We start from the raw sequence: 16,685 nt of genomic DNA on the forward strand, positions 1-16,685 counted from the left end.
GAGCCGTTCAAGTGCATCATGCTTAGCACAACAGAAATGGACCGGATGCTTTTTGTTTTACAGCTGTTGCAGATGTTTTACCGACAGCAGGAAGAAATCCGGAGACTGCGCGAGCTGGTTAACCAGAGGGACGTCCAAATCACACAGCTAGAACTGGAGATCAAGAACATCCGTGTGGACTCGGTCAGGCACTGAGGGGACCGGCCCACGCTGCAGCCATGGCAAACATTGTGCCGGCAGTAGACACCCTGCTGCCTCGTGAGAACAGCTCTTGGCATGGTTTTGCGTGGGGGGAAAAGGAAGTGGATGCAGCGTAAACCTACCCTGATCCCGGATCGCAGCTTGCCTGCTGTCCTGGGTGCGGCATGAGGATCTGCTTGGCTGCTCCACCACGTGCTGCCAGCCAGTTCTCTTATTGCAGCTGCTCCCAGGTTACCGGGGCTTCTAGAGCTGCACCCAAGCCGGAGGAGACTGCGGCTGTTTCAGTGCAGACAGGTTCTGGTCTGCAGCCTTCATGAGACTTCCCTGGGTGCTGCGGGCATGTGGCTATAAGCAAGGGACTCACTGCTAACTCCCCAGGGCAGTCTGTGCTTGGACTGCAACTGCAGTGGCCCTGCCCTTCATGGCAGCTGGGAAGGCTGCCAGTGCCAGACTGTACAGAGTGCGGAGCCCTTATCTCCAGGAAACCGGCACGATGCTCGCAGGGAAGCTGGTCCCTGCTGCACCTCTTCCCCCGGTCTGCAGACGCGAGGCTGCCTGCTGTCAGTTGAGGGCTCAGGTTCCCAGAAGATTGGGAGTGTTAGTGATGAAGGCAGATGGGCACTGAAAATCTCTCTCTGCCCCCTGCACAAGGGCTGGGTCAGGGAGTGTCCCGGCCATAAAGCCAGTACCAGATACCTGGACAGGCTCTGCCTAGCTCCACAATGTTGTCTTGGGTGTCTTCTCAATCTCCACCTCTCTAAAGTGAGGTTAATATCCCCCTGCCGCTCCCTCCTCTGGCTGCTTATTAGCACTTCACATGCCACTGTAGTACTGCGCTGCTGCACCGGGCTCTGTACGGCTGTATTGCACTGCAGTGGATGCTGCACCGGGCTCTGTACGACTGCATTGCACTGCAGTGGATGCTGCACCGGGCTCTGTACGACTGCATTGCACTGCAGTGGAAGCTGTAGGCCCACACTGCACCGGGCTCTGTACGACTGTATTGCACTGCAGTGGAAGCTGTAGGCCCACGCTGCACCGGGCTCTGTACGACTGTATTGCACTGCAGTGGAAGCTGTAGGCCCACGCTGCACCGGGCTCTGTACGACTGTATTGCACTGCAGTGGATGCTGTAGGCCCACACTGCACCGGGCTCTGTACGACTGTATTGCACTGCAGTGGATGCTGTAGGCCCACACTGCACCGGGCTCTGTACAACTGTATTGCACTGCAGTGGATGCTGTAGGCCCACGCTGCACCGGGCTCTGTACGACTGCATTGCACTGCAGTGGATGCTGTAGGCCCACGCTGCACCGGGCTCTGTACGACTGTATTGCACTGCAGTGGATGCTGTAGGCCCACGCTGCACCGGGCTCTGTACGACTGTATTGCACTGCAGTGGATGCTGTAGGCCCACGCTGCACCAGGCTCTGTACGACTGTATTGCACTGCAGTGGATGCTGTAGGCCCACACTGCACCGGGCTCTGTACGACTGTATTGCACTGCAGTGGATGCTGTAGGCCCACACTGCACCGGGCTCTGTACGACTGCATTGCACTGCAGTGGATGCTGTAGGCCCACGCTGCACCGGGCTCTGTACGACTGCATTGCACTGCAGTGGATGCGGCACCGGGCTCTGTACGACTGTATTGCACTGCAGTGGATGCTGTAGGCCCACGCTGCACCGGGCTCTGTACGACTGTATTGCACTGCAGTGGATGCTGTAGGCCCACGTTGCACTGGGCTCTGTACGACTGTATTGCACTGCAGTGGATGCTGTAGGCCCACGCTGCACCGGGCTCTGTACGACTGCATTGCACTGCAGTGGAAGCTGTAGGCCCACGCTGCACCGGGCTCTGTACGACTGTATTGCACTGTAGTGGAAGCTGCACCGGGCTCTGTAAAACTGCAGTGGATGCTGTAGGCCCACGCTGCACTGATCGTGGTGCTATAGGCCTGCATTGCACTGGGCACCACTGACTTACACTGCGATACACTGCACTGCACACAGGGAATAGGGTCATAAAGTCACATTGCCTCTGGCATAAATCTGTTGGGACCAGCTGGAGACTTGGGCCTGCTTGCCCCAAACAGCCTAATTCTGGCTCCAACCTTCCCATTAAATAAGCTTGCAGCCCTGGCCTGTTTCTGCCTGGTCTCTTCCCCTCCCTGTACATGCCAAACCTGCTGCCATCTCTTCACAATCTCCGCTTTGCCCATGCCTCTTGGTTTCTCCGGTACGTGAGAGTTAAAGAAGAACTGCAGCGTGCCCCCCCCCTTAGCTGTGCTGCAGGGAGAGTTCACCCAGCCCCATGCAGCTCCCAAGAAGTGCCCATAACCGCATGTGCTAAAGCCAGTCACACGCTTCCTCGAGTCACTGTACACAGGGCCCTCCTGGGGCAGGGGAGCAGTGTTCTTCGACTAGTGCCCCTAGAATGCTCCACTGCACATGCACGTGCACCTCCAGCTATTGATCAGAGATTTTCCCTTAGCAGTGCCTGTCTGTGACCGCCTTGTGCGCTTTGCACCTTGTGGAGTGAGTGCCCCCACGGTATAAGGCTGTGCCGGCTCAGTTCCTTCTCTGCCACTATGGCCTCAGATGGATAGCTGCCTGGTGCGTAGCTCATTGTGCTCACATTACAAAATAACCACCGCAGTAATTAAATCAGCTGTTGGCGTCCAGAGCATCCTCCTCCTGTGTGTGCTCACCAGGAGAGCTGGCACTGACCAAAGTGGGGCATTGTGAAGCAGACACAGCTGCATGGAGTTGATCACCAGGAGCTCCCTGTCTCAGAGCTGACAGCTGGAGAACACGCCATCCCCAGCAGAAGCCAGAGTGGAAATGTGAAATAATAGCAGCCCGTGAAACTGACGAGAATGTCAGTTTCATTGCTGGTAGGCTCCCTGATGTAAAATTGAGCCCCACAGAGACAGACAGTTGGGCTGTCAGCCCTGGGGTGGGGATGGGGGCTCCACCTGTGATCCCCACCCAAGGCTGACAGTCGACAGGCAGTGTATTAACAGTTTGCACACAGACCCTGTGTCTTCCTAATTACATCGGCATCCGTACTACGCCTCTCACGAAGGTAAAGTTATTAGACTGATGTAGTGGGTGACGGGCACCGGTGGGAATGCCACTGAAGTCTGGACTCTTAGAGTTAGGTCAGAGTGAGCGGCCTTATGTTGACCTGCCTCTGTAGCATAGGCTAGACCCGATATACTATTTGTGTAGAATTAGATAGCTGTGAGAGGTTGAGCTTTTCCTTTTTCTCTGGGTAGTTCATCTGGCCTAGCTGGGCATGCCTGGCTTGGCAAGTTGCAAATGTTGCCACCCTTGTCGGGAAGCTAGTCTGATCAGCACCACCAGACACTCTTAAGTCTGCCCATTGTTTAGGAGCACGTATCTCCCAAAAGTGTAATTTTGTTCTTGGCTCTGAAATCTAGAGCACAGAAAACTCAGTGGACCAAACTGAAGCTGCTGCCAATTGAGCTGTCCTTTGGACCCACCTCTTAGGTCAGGAGACATCCCATCCCATACACCTGTCTCTGGGCAGCTCCAGTGCTCCTTCACATTTGGCGGGGATCTCTCCCAGGAAGGGGAAGACCTTGAAAGGTTCCTGGGAAGCTCCAAGAAGAGGAGGTTGGCCTGCCAGCCCAAACTAGCTCCCAAGAAGTCCTGAACTCCCACTAGGTCTACAGTATCAGATGCCTTGACTTCTTCACTCAGTATTGTGGAGGCAAAACACTTCCTTCACGGAGAGATCCTGGAGCACTTCAAAGAACCCTGGCGCCAGTACCCTCTGTGAGAGACAGGGAGGTACGGGACATACGCTGCTCCGGAGCAGCACCATCCGCGTTGGACTTGCTCATGGTCACGTCCCACGTGGCTCAGTCGATGCTGACAAAACAAAAGCCTCCAGCACCAGCGCTCGTGTCTCTAAACCGACAGTCCTGTCCACGCCCCTGCAGCAGCACCAGCGCTCGTGTCTCTAAACCGACAGTCCTGTCCACGCCCCTGCAGCAGCACCAGCGCTCGTGTCTCTAAACCGACAGTCCTGTCCACGCCCCTGCAGCAGCACCAGCGCTCGTGTCTCTAAACCGACAGTCCTGTCCACGCCCCTGCAGCAGCACCAGCGCTCGTGTCTCTAAACCGACAGTCCTGTCCACGCCCCTGCAGCAGCACCAGCGCTCGTGTCTCTAAACCGACAGTCCTGTCCATGCCCCTGCAGCAGCAGCAGCGACTCGCTCGGTGGAGGAATTCCATTCTGCCAGGAATGTGTCAGCTGCACAAGCCAGAGTCCCCACTGCTTATGGGTACGGACGACTCAATACAGAGACCCCAGTCTTGGGATTACCATCCCTTCCCAGGACCGCAGGACCCTCCACGCACCCCAAGCCCTTTGCAGGACATTGGGTTGGTCGTCTCCTTATCGGTGCAAGGGGCCTCGCCGCAACAGCAAAGGACCCAGACGTTCACCAGAATCCTTGCCCATGTCAGGCAAAGTGGATCAGTCCTGGGAATCACCCCCCTCCTGTATGGTCCTCCGCACTGGCCAGACTGGCACCTTGGATGACGTATTGGCAGCAATTTGTCTGGCCGCCAGTTCCCCCATTAGGAGAGTAAGGCCACACAGCCCCCTGCACCAAACCCCGACACAGAGACCTCTGAGGAGCAGGAGGCTAGAGTGGAGGAGCCTCCACCTCTTTCATGTTTGACTGCAGATGAGACGGTCGTGCTGTTCCCTCCACCGAGGGGTTTGTGCCCGTCCCAGGTCCTGGGGAAGAGGGTGACTGACGCTCTCCAGACACACCCCACCATCTTCTGGACATGCTGCAGTCAGGACTGCACCCGCCCAGATCGCACTACCCGTCAAGTAAGCGTTCCTGGGTCAGCAAAGACCGTGTCGGGACTTCTGCCACCAGCCTGCACTTTTGTTTTCCCACCGTCTGGTTCCCTTGTGACAAATGCTGTAAATGAGACGGGTAAACAGCATTATTACAGGTCTGCTCCTAACGATGAGCGGCAGGAAAGGTTCGACCTTGTGGGATGAAATGCATGTCATCGGCAACTCGCAAGCATTGGACTGTGAGCTGTCAGGCAATTGTGGCCAACTGCGATTATACAAATGACATGTATCCTCTATTGAAGGTCTGTCTTGCCCAGGAGCATAGGGAATGCTTCCAGGCCATGATTACATAAGGTCAGTAATGAGCCAGAACTTCTCTTCCAGTGTCTTTAGGTACTGCTGCTAGATCCATTTGCATGCAGGGTGTTGTGACTCTAGTTGGGGTTTCTGAGAGAGATTCAGAATATGTAGTGGCCTCCCACTTGACAGTCAAAAGCTCAGTTGGCTAGTTTTCACAGAACCACCAAACCTGCTAGAAAGACAGGGGTTCCAGATGAAACAAGCATCTTGAGTACCCAGTCGTCATTAAAACAGTTCGACCTCCTCCCTCAGCTCTAGTCTGCAAGCTAGCAAATGTTTACCCAGCTCTCCTTTTTTCAAGCCCAACCTCCCATTTCAGACAGGCCTCGTGGCGTGTTACAACAGACAGTTGGGTCAGGAAGGTTATAACAAATGGGGATATTCCATCCACTTCGCCTCAGTCCACTCCGCCCATCTCCAGGGACCCCTTTCACAAGACTATAGTGAGCCAAGAGGCACACTCCCTTCTTTGTTCAGGAGCAACAGAACATATCCCATCCCCCCATGGGAGGAAAAGGCTTTTCCTCAGTCTTATTTCATGCCAAAGAAGCATGGAGGTCGGGCTCTGACCTCAGATCTAAAGATAACTGACCCCATTTATAGAGTCTCGGAAGTTCAGGTTGGTGACACTGACAGCAGTAATTCCATCTTTAGAGGCAGGAGATTGTTTTCAGCATTGACCTATAGGGATGCCTATTTCCACATGATACATCCTGCACACGAGAGACCCATGTTTCCATGATGGGACAAGATTATTTTCAATTCTGAGCACTTCCCTTTGGTCTCTCGTTGCCCCCCAGGTGTTCTCAGATATTCTAGCTGTAATAGCTGTTTACCTGTGACAAGAAGCAATTTTAATTTTTGCATATCTCCACCTCCAGCAGACAGCTCTCTCTCTTGCAGGAGTTGGATTTCCAGCTACCATGAAGCATAGAATCATAGAACCATAGAGCTGGAAGAGACCTCAGAAAGTCAAGTCCAGCCCCCTGCTCTAGGCAGGACCAATCACAACTCAATCAACCCAGCCAGGGCTTTGTCAAGCCGAGACTTAAACACCTCTAGGGATGGAGACTCCACTACTTCCCTAGGGAACCCATTCCAGTGCTTCACCACTCTCCTAGGGAAATAGTTTTTCCTAATATCCAACCTGGACCTCTCCCACCACAACTTGAGCCCATTGCTCCTTGTTCTGCCATCTGTCACTACTGAGAACAGCCTCTCTCCAGCCTCTTTGGAACCTCCCTTCAGGAAGTTGAAGGCTGCTATCAAATCCACCCTCACTCTTTGCTTCTGCAGACTAAACAGACCCAACTCCATCAAGCCTCTCCTCATAAGTCATATGCTCCAGCCCCCTAATCATTTTGGTTGCCCTCCGCTGGACCCTCTCCAATGCGTCCACATCCTTTTTGTAGTGGGGGGCCAAGAACCGGACACACTACTCCAGATGTGGCCTCTCCAGAGCCGAATAAAGGGGAATAATGACATCTCTGGATCTGCTGGCAATGCTCCTCTTAATGCAACCTAATATGCCATTAGCCTTCTTGGCTACAAGGGCGCCCTGTTGACTCACATCCAGCTTCTCATCCACTGTAACCCCCAGGTCCCTTTCTGCAGAACTGCTACTTAGCTGGTTAGTCCCCAGCTTGTAACTATGCTTGGGATTCTTCAAGCAGTCCAATTTAGCCCCTGTAGAGAGAATACAGTTCATAGGGGCATATTTACATCCATTTACATTGAGCTTTCTTTCCCAAGGACAGTCTCATAATTCAGTATCATCAGTTCAGGATAACTCAAGGCGGTCCCTGTACCTTTGGGCAGCTCCTGGGTTGCATGGCAGCTTGCATCTTGTTGACCAAGTACATTCGATTATGCCCCGGCTGCTCTCAAAACGGATTCAGGGGGCCTGTTCCTCAACCAAAGGAAAGACAAGTTACAGTCCCACTCTAGGGCCAGAACTTCCTGGTTTGGTGAAAGGATCAACTCAGCGTCTGTGCCGACATCCCTTTCCTCCAGCCAGCTCTGACACTAGCTGTGACAATGGGTGTGTCATGGCAGGGTGGGGTGCTCCCCTCCGGACCCTCACAGCTTGTCGCAGACAGTCACTTCAGGAAGTGGGTCTCAGGGCAGTTAGGAATTCCTGCCTTCCACTCGTGCCCTTCATCAAGGGCAGATCAATCAGGATCGTGACAGACAGTGGCAAAATGCCCTCCTTGTGTGCCAGAGCTAGAACGTGGTGACCCCAGTGCACAGCCCGTCTGGGGCACAGATCTCAGTCATTTCCCTTCTTGGAGCCCCGAATTCCACAACTGATGCTTCTCCAAGGTCTATGAAGAGAGTTGGACTCAACTTCTTCACAGGACAGCCAGAGACGGAGACTTCCCAAGGTGGACCTGTTCTCTGCAGTCAGCAGCAAGAAAGGGCCCCCTTTTCTGCTCCGGAGGGGGTTAGGTCACCTCTCTTTGGGATCCGCTTTTCTCTTTCCCTGGATGAAGGGCTTGTTTTATGCATCCCTCCAGCAACACTAATTCTCATTCCAGATTAACACGATCAGACAAGACAAGCACAACGTTTGGAGATTTGACCAGGCAAGCTTGGTTTCCTTACTTGCTTCATCTGTGTGTGCAGCTGACAGTCACGCTCACTGCTGTTCTTCCTCTCCCAGGATGCAGGTGGAATGCATCACCCCAATTTGCAGACCCTCTGTCTCCAGGCATGTTTCCCAGATGGTTCCCAGGATTAGAATCCACCTGCTCACAGGCGTCCAGCAAGCGTTACTAACCATGTATACTCCGCTTCAGAAGTCAACCTTAATTACAAACCTTCAGAAATGGGAAAGGGTTCAATAGCTCTCATCAACATCGCCTCCAGTTCAATGGCCGGCATCAGCATCACCTCTTCATGCCTGAACCTTTGCCAGTTTGTCATCCTGGAGTGTTAGCTGGATTGAAATACATTGGGTTTATCAATTAGCTGCATTAAGATTCATCTGGTTGCTAGATCAAGTGTGCATTCACCATTAGAGGGGTTTTCTGTTTATGCTCCCCTAGTGTCTTCTACATTAAGGATTTTGGGAAACTTTACCTCCAGGTTAAGGATCCTGCTCTGCTTTGGGACCTCAACCTGATACTTAAATGCCTTATAGGACATCCACGTGAACCTATGGCATCCTGCTCCCTCATTTATCTATGAAGACAGCTTTTCTAGCAGCTGTCAGTCCGCCTGCAGGGTAGGAGAGATGGGAGCCTTTAAGGGCAGACGCTCCATTTTCGGTATTTTTTCAGGGACAAGGTCTTCTTGTGGCAGCATACAAAGTTTTCTCCTAGGGGCTGTCAGATTTCCATCTTAAACAAGTATATTCAGGTATCAATATTTTTCCTAACCGCAGTGTATGTAATAGTCATTTCCTTTTTACCTGGATAGGACCAAGCAATTTTGGAAATCACATAAATTGTCTGTCTCCATCAATCTAAGGGCATCCGTGATTTCTTCACAGAGATTGTTGAGAGGGTTTGTTGCTTGCCATGATGCAGCTGGTGCTTTGGCTCCCCAGACCGTACTAGCGCACTCTGCAGGATCGCAAGCAAGCGTTGTACTCTGCAACATGCCAGTATCCAAGCGATACTACATGGGCATCAGTGCATACCAGTATTGTGCACTACGCCTTGGTCCATGCCATCAGATCAGATGTGGCTCTTGATTCTGCTGTGCTGTCTTCAGTCTTGGGCTTGCTTCCAAAATTCCCTTGTTCGGGAGTCCCCGAAGTAGAACACCTCTCCTGTAAGGACATCACCTGCAGGAAATCGGGTTCTTTGAGAGGTGTCCCCCTGTGGGTGCTCCACTATTTGTTCATCCCTCTGCTCCAGAGTGTTCTTCACTGGACATGGGCAAGAGAAGGAACTACTGCTGGTTTGCCTGCACTGCTCTGCGCATTCTTGAGCGTGTCACGGCCTACGAAGTAGCACGGAGCTCACAAGCTGAACGACGCTGCTAATGGAAGTTTTCCAATCAAAGGCTCAAGAGGCAGGCAGCCCCTAGTAACACTCCCCTTGAAGAGCCAGCTAATGCGCAAGGTGAGATCCTTTCTTCATATGCTACAAGCTGCTTTGTGCTTCGCTTTCTCCTCTGTCTCCACATGATACTGTCATGCTGACAGCTGTTCTGTGTGGAGTGCCAATCGGAGAACATGCTTCCCTGCACTCTTCAGCATCACCATTCATTGCAGTAGTGGCAGTGAAGTAGCAGCCACGGCACAGATGGATATTTGCTCCTGTGACGGCCCGGACTGGATCTGGGCACCGCTGAGGGCATTAGCTCAGCGTGAATTGCTCAAATCCAGGGCTCCTTACAGCCCTCAACTGGAGACCATTCCCAAACAGGCCACAAACCGGTCACACCGAGCGCTTCAGCTGCCAATCCTGCCAGAAGCCTCACGAGCAAAACCCCTCAGATACCCCAGCTCTCCCTGCGCTGCGATCAGCCCCGGGCCTGCCCACAGGTGAGAGGTTATAAAACCCGATCCCACCAGCTCCGAACAGATCCTCCCGGTCCCAAAGAACCAGCCACAGTCCCAGGCCAATTTACACTCTGGATCTTCCCCACAAGATCACGCTGGGCCAGTGTGACGGCGCGTTGGGGGTTCCCCGTCTCCTGCACCCCGAAATGGCACAAACAGACTGCACCAGCCAGTGGAATTGAGGGTGGTTTATTGCTCCTCCAGCACAGCGCAGCACAGATGTAATCTGGTCACAGGAACTGGGCTAGGATGCCTCAGGCCCCCTTGAGATGGGGGAGACTGGGCCCCTAAACTCCAGCCCCTTCTCCTAGGCTCTCCTCCATGCCCTCCAACAGCCAGCAACCAACTCACTCACTTCCAGCCCTGCCCCCCAGCCAAGGCAGCATTCCACCTTCCTTTGTTCCTCTCCATGGGGGGTGTCTGGCCGCTGGTTTGCATAGTGACTCATCCTGTTTTGCTGGGTCGTGGTACCCACGGCAGCCAGTGGGGGTTCCCCCAGAGCCAGCAGCATAGAAACCAGCCAGGTACCCCCACTACGTCACAGTTCTCCCCCCTCCGAGAGCGAACTGAGCAGGGTCACTCCGCTCGTGACCTAGGGAAGTTCGGGTCCTCTGCGTGGGAACCCGCCCCGGGGACATGGGTGCTCCCCTTGACTCGGGCCGGCCGTGGCGAGGCCCCACATGAGCTGGCTTCCCTCTGTCCACTCGCCGCCCCGCTCCAGGGCGACTGACGCAGGCCTGTCCTCGGGGGTCACACCCACCCTTCCGCTGGCCTTGATCTCTGGCCAGGGTCTCTCGGGCCGGGGCCATGAGCCCAGCGAGCCTTCTCTGGACAGCAAGGGCGGCTTCCACCCCCGATGCTCCATCCAGGGAGGACTTCCCCTCCCATAACTCTCTCAGCAAGCCCAGAGGGTCTATCTGGGGTAGAGACCCCCAAGCCGCTTTCCTACTGTCTTGGGCCTTCCCGCCCCTCTGGCAGGAGTCACAGGACCGGCAGTACCGCTGCACGGCTGTAAAGATTCCCGGCCAATAGAAGTGCTGGAGCAGCTTCAGCCGGGTGCTCCGGATCCCCCGGTGGCCCCCAACGGGGACATCATGGGCCAAATACAGCAGCTTGAGGCGATACTTTCGGGGGACGACCAGCTGCCGCTCTACCCTCCATGCCCTCGCCTTCCTGGGGGGGAGCCACTCACGGAACAGGAGCCCACGCTCCCGCAGGAATCTCTCCTGGCCACCTCTCCCCCGGGGCTGAGCTGCATGGAGGCCAGCCTGGTCCCTCAGCCTCTGCAAGGAGGGGTCTGCCTGCACCTCAGCCTGGAATTCAGCTGCTGAGGCAGGGATCGGGACCTGTCCCCCACCTCTGCCTAGGTCCGGAGTCCCAGCCTGGCTGGACCCCGTGTCCACTGGGATGGGACCCTGAGGATGCTGCCAGGAGTCCTTCCCTGGACCCACGTTGTCAGCCCCCCGCTGGCTCTGGCTCCGGGTAGTGACTAGAGCCCGCTGGGATTCATGGGGCCACTCCTCTAGGTCATTCCCCATCAGCACCTCGGTGGGCAAGTGCGGGTGCACCCCCACTTCCTTGAGGCCTTCCTTCGCCCCCCATTTCAGATGCACCCGGGCTACAGGCACCTTAAACGGGGACCCATCTATGCCCTTCAGGGTCAGCTGCGCGTGGGGTAGTATCCGCTCCGGGGCCACTATGTCGGATCGGGCCAGAGTCACCTCCGCCCCCGTGTCCCAGAAGCCCGTCACCTTCCTACCATCCACCTCCAGGGGTATGAGGCACTCGCTCCGCAGGGGCCGTCCTGCCCCCACCCGGTACATGGAGAAATCCGCCTCCTGAGAATCAGACCTCCCAGGGGAGGTGCACTGAGCATCTTTCCCCTCTCTCTGAGCTGAGGTTTGCCTGCCAGCCCCTGCCTCTGGGGCAGCCTGCCCTTCCTCCCGCCCCAGCCAGTTAACCCTGGAAAGTCCCCGGTCCTGGGACCTGGTGCACTGAGCCCTCTTGTGGCCTTTTTGCCCACAGCGATGGCAAGTTAGGCTTTGGGCTGTCTCTGTCCAGGCCCTGGCTGGTTCTCTGGGGCGCAGACGACCTGTTCCTTGGTCTCGCCCCGTAGTTGACTCCCTCCGTCGCTCAGCCGAGATCCGGTCTCTGCGCGGTTCCCTCTCTCTCCGGGACTCCCGTTCACACCCGGACCGGCTCTCCATGAACTCATCCGCCAATCTCCCGGCCTCCTGGGGGTTCTCTGGTCTCCGGTCCTTGAGCCACAGCCTCAGTTTGGGTGGGCACACTTCATAGAACTGCTCCATCATGACCAGCTTGAGCAGCTCCTCTGCGGTCTGGGCTCCGACTCCAGACACCCACTTGCGGCAGTATTGCGCCAGGCGGGAGGCCAGGTCCACATAGGTCTCCCGTGGCCCTTTCTGTACCCCCCGGAACTTCTTCCTGTACATCTCGGGGGTCAGCCCGAACTTGTGCAGCAGGGCCTCCTTGACTCGGTTGTAATCCCCTGGCTGTAGGTCCTCCAGCTGGCTGAGCACTCCGGCCGCCTCCTGGCTCAGTGCGGGGATGAGCTCCTGCAGCCAGTCAGCTGGGGGGACCAGTTGCAGTCCACAGGCCCTCTCAAAGGCACTGAGGAACCCGTCTATGTCACCCATGTCCTTCAGTTGGGCCACCACGAGCCTCTCCAAGCGTCTGGCAGTCCTGGGACCCTGGGGCCCATCCGCACTTGGCGCAGCCGGTGCCCCGCCGGTTCTCCGCTCTGCCATGGCCAGCTCATGCTGCCGCTGCCTCTCTCGGTCCTGGCGGTCCCTCTCTCGGTCCTCTGCTTCCAATTCCCTGATCCGCAGCTGGATCTCCAGGCGCCGCAGCTCCGCTGGGCTGGCCCCTGCCCTAGATGGGCTACGGCTTGCAGGCCTCCCGGGAGACGCTGTCTCATCTCTCAGTTGGGTTCCAGCGCTCCTCCCCCTCTCTGAGCCTGACACACTCTCAGGGGGGGTCTGGCTGCTTCCCCTGGGGACAAGATCCTGGCCCTGTGGCTGGTCATTATCTTCCAGCTGGGCAATCAGCTGGGCCTTGGTTGCTTTCTGCACAGGCAAGCCCCTCTCTCTGCACAGCCCCACCAGCTCTGCCTTCAAGAGTCGGGCGTAGGCCATCTGCCCGCTGGGCCCCTCGGTGCAGACTCACCAGTCTAGTGCTGCAGCGCCCCACGATTCCCAGGAACCGCTTCGCTCTGTCTCCAGCACGCCTGGCTCCAGGGCTCTTGCTTCTACAGCGCCTTGTCGCTCACCGCTGGGAGCTCCATCCACGGGGTGCAGTGCATCCCACTTCTGACACCAGTGTGACGGCGCGTTGGGGGTTCCCCGTCTCCTGCACCCCGAAATGGCACAAACAGACTGCACCAGCCAGTGGAATTGAGGGTGGTTTATTGCTCCTCCAGCACAGCGCAGCACAGATGTAATCTGGTCACAGGAACTGGGCTAGGATGCCTCAGGCCCCCTTGAGATGGGGGAGACTGGGCCCCTAAACTCCAGCCCCTTCTCCTAGGCTCTCCTCCATGCCCTCCAACAGCCAGCAACCAACTCACTCACTTCCAGCCCTGCCCCCCAGCCAAGGCAGCATTCCACCTTCCTTTGTTCCTCTCCATGGGGGGTGTCTGGCCGCTGGTTTGCATAGTGACTCATCCTGTTTTGCTGGGTCGTGGTACCCACGGCAGCCAGTGGGGGTTCCCCCAGAGCCAGCAGCATAGAAACCAGCCAGGTACCCCCACTACGTCACAGCCAGTCCTTTAGAATCTACAATTGAAAGGTTTATTAATAAAGGAAAGAAAAGGTTGAGAGTGAGGTTGTTTAAGGAGAATACATGACAGACATCAATCACCCAGTTCTCGATGCAGGCTCTTAGCAGAGATGTTACAAACTGCTATCTTAAAAACCTCTGGTATATGTCCAATGTCAGGATGGGTCAGCAAATCCTTCCCGGCTCTCTGTCCTTCACAAGGCTGCATCTGGGATCACTAGCAAGATTGAAGACAAGATGGAGACAGCCTCGTGGCACTTTCATATCTCTGGTGTCTCCCAAACTGGAGCTGGTCAGCTGACCTGTCTGTGTTCCACATGCACTGGCTGGTCTCCAGGCTTCCAGACACATTCCTCAGGTGTGTGTTGACCACTCCGAGAGCCATTGTCCATGCAGCAGGGCAGTCAGCACAGCCAGGCATTAGCCAATCCTTCCTCACCATAGCCAGTCCAGGCCCATTGCTTCTTTCCAAACGGAGAACATTCCCAGGACCAGCACAGGGCCCATATCTGTAACTCCACATCACACAAGTACATGAGTAGCAGACACAGAATCAGTAGAGCACAAGCTTTCATTTGACACTTCACATGGCCCCCTTTGTTGAGCATTTGGGGCAAACACGCTCCCCCCCCCCCCCGTTGTGTGCAACAGTGATCTGTCTGCCCACTTTAAAATCCAGTAATGTGACACCCCCAAATCTGCATTCCCAAAGGTTAGGCTAGCTGCAGCTGGGTGTACTTTTTTAACCAAAAAATGTGATCTGTGTATCATTTATCAGCTCCATCTGAAAGCTTTGAAAATAAATTTCAATAACAGGCTTTCATGGAAACTTCCAGACATGCTTTGTGTGATAATCAATGTTTTCTGACCAGCTCTGATCAAAACTCGACCTGTCAAAAAGACAACCTTTTGGATAAAGTACAATGCCTTTTCGTTGTGGGTGTAATAGTGCAGTCAACTAAATTATTAACGGATAAACAGGTGCTTATCGGTTAATGCTACTGACTACACACAATGCTCCCGCCTCCTCCCTCAGCAAGTAAATCTTTTAGCAGGCTGGCTGACAGGCTGACTCCGTGTTGGCTCATGCCAGGATCCGGCATCAACCCTCACACTGGCTCTTTAGTGCAGAGCTGCAGCAGGGGCAGTTGGCGGACCTGACACCAGCCAGCACTGAGTGGTACCCGAGCTACCCCTATCGATTAACTACACAATTAATGAACTGCACACTTCTTAACATCCCTACTTTTAATGTCAGCAGATTTTCTTTTCATTTTGGTGTTGTTTTTCATTCCAAATAAATGATTTAAATTATGTGCTAGCTAAAATTACAGGAAAATCATCTTGTGTCATATTATCGATTGTGCTTTTGTTTTATACATATGACCCAATAGTCTTGAAAATGATCAGGAAACACAGTTCTTAACAAATTATCCATGGACTTGTTGATTTCAGTGTTTACTTAAAAAGCAAACAGTTGCATTTATTGTTTACTGTAAGCCTTTCAGAGAACAACAAAAAAAAAACCTGATCAGCACTTGAATATGATCTTTTAAATAATACCTCTATATGTCAATGTAGACATTTAAAGGCTTCATTCAGGAGTTGAAATATAGTTGTAAATCTTTTACAGAAAGAAACATGAAGTCAGACACTGGTTTATGCTTTATTAATCTGTGCCTAAATGTGTAAATGATAATTTTGACATTGTTTCTTAAATTCCTTGGATCTTTGTAAAACATGGGGTGGGGAGAGATGTAATTGTACAATGTTTAAAGCAAATATAACTACAGAATAAATAGCTGGCTAGAATTTTACTTTTCTATATAACTGAGGGTTTGTTTTCCTAATGGTTAATTGATTTAAAGAATTATCCAACCATAAGGACTCTCGAAGCATGACTGGCAAGCAATGACCTTCTCTGACTTTTCCCTTTGCTTATATGAGTGGGTGATCTTATATTAGTTGAAAGGAACAGTGCATTATTGTAAAACTGTTTATCTTCCTATGGATCTTCCCACCTGAGCTCTGCAGTTGGGTTGTCATCTCAGTGCCCATGATGTTGTAGGGTTGTGCTTAGCCAATTTCTAATCTACTAGATATGAGAGTGTTTATATTAAGGATGTTAAATATTGATTCATTCACTAGTTGAGTAGTCAATGGAAATTCCATCGACTACTTGACTAGCTGATAGGCCCTTCCGCATTCCTCCTTTGAAATGTCCAAGAGCCCCAGCAGGGGCTCTTGCGCATTTCAAAGCGGAAGCGCCTCCATGGAGTCTGCTGTCAGTGGGGATCCCAGGCTCCATGTGGTGCTACCACTTTGAAATGCCACACAGAGCCAGGTCTGCACGGCATTTCCACAGAACCTGGGGTCAGCTGGGGACTCCCCCGCTGACCCTGGGGCTCCATGCTCTTTGACATGCCGCATGGAGCCGGGGGCAGCTGGGGAGTCCCCAGCTGATCTTGGGTTTGGTGGAAATGCTGCGCAGAGCCCAGGGTCAGCTGCAGCAGCGTGTCAAAGGGGCAGTGCTACATGGCTGACTCCAAGCTCCACACTGTGCTGCCCCTTTGAAACATATCCCGGGCTTTGGTTCGTGTTGCCACGTTGAAGTACCCTCTCCCCCTTTGCTGCCGCGAGCCGATAGAGGCAGCAAGGGTGGTGGTGGGGGGGAAATCGACTAGTCGACTCACCTCTCTAAGTATTTGCTTATCACATAGTCGACGCGTCCTTTACATCTTTAGTTGGTAGGGGTCTGCCAGTCTGTCCATCAATGAATGTTTGTTCAAGAACTCGTCCTTACCAGTGGGAGCTAGGAGCACCGCATGGGAGCTCCCTGCTGCAGCCAGCCCCCCCCCCCAACCCGCTGCCTTGAGCCCCTCCTCCCCCCCCCCCCAACCTTCCCTTGTGCATCCATCCACATGATCCCCTGCCCTGTGTCCCGCCCACTCCCCTCAGCCTCTCC

General features: G+C 54.2%; 1 protein-coding gene across 3 annotated transcripts in view; it reads left to right on the forward strand.

The window, feature by feature from the left end:
* CORO2A (coronin 2A) overlaps window positions 1–10,021 on the forward strand; it is a 110,531-nt gene extending 100,510 nt beyond the window's left edge. For all 3 annotated transcript variants that reach the window (XM_075915000.1, XM_075914999.1, XM_075914998.1), the window contains exon 12: window positions 64–10,021. In XM_075915000.1, the coding sequence (XP_075771115.1) occupies window positions 64–195 (132 nt within the window). In that variant the 3' untranslated portion in view covers window positions 196–10,021. The remainder of the gene's footprint in view (window positions 1–63) is intronic.
* Window positions 10,022–16,685: the final 6,664 nt, after the last annotated feature.

Source organism: Pelodiscus sinensis, unplaced genomic scaffold, assembly GCF_049634645.1.
Source record: "Pelodiscus sinensis isolate JC-2024 unplaced genomic scaffold, ASM4963464v1 ctg83, whole genome shotgun sequence".
NCBI classification, from domain to species: Eukaryota; Metazoa; Chordata; order Testudines; family Trionychidae; genus Pelodiscus; species Pelodiscus sinensis.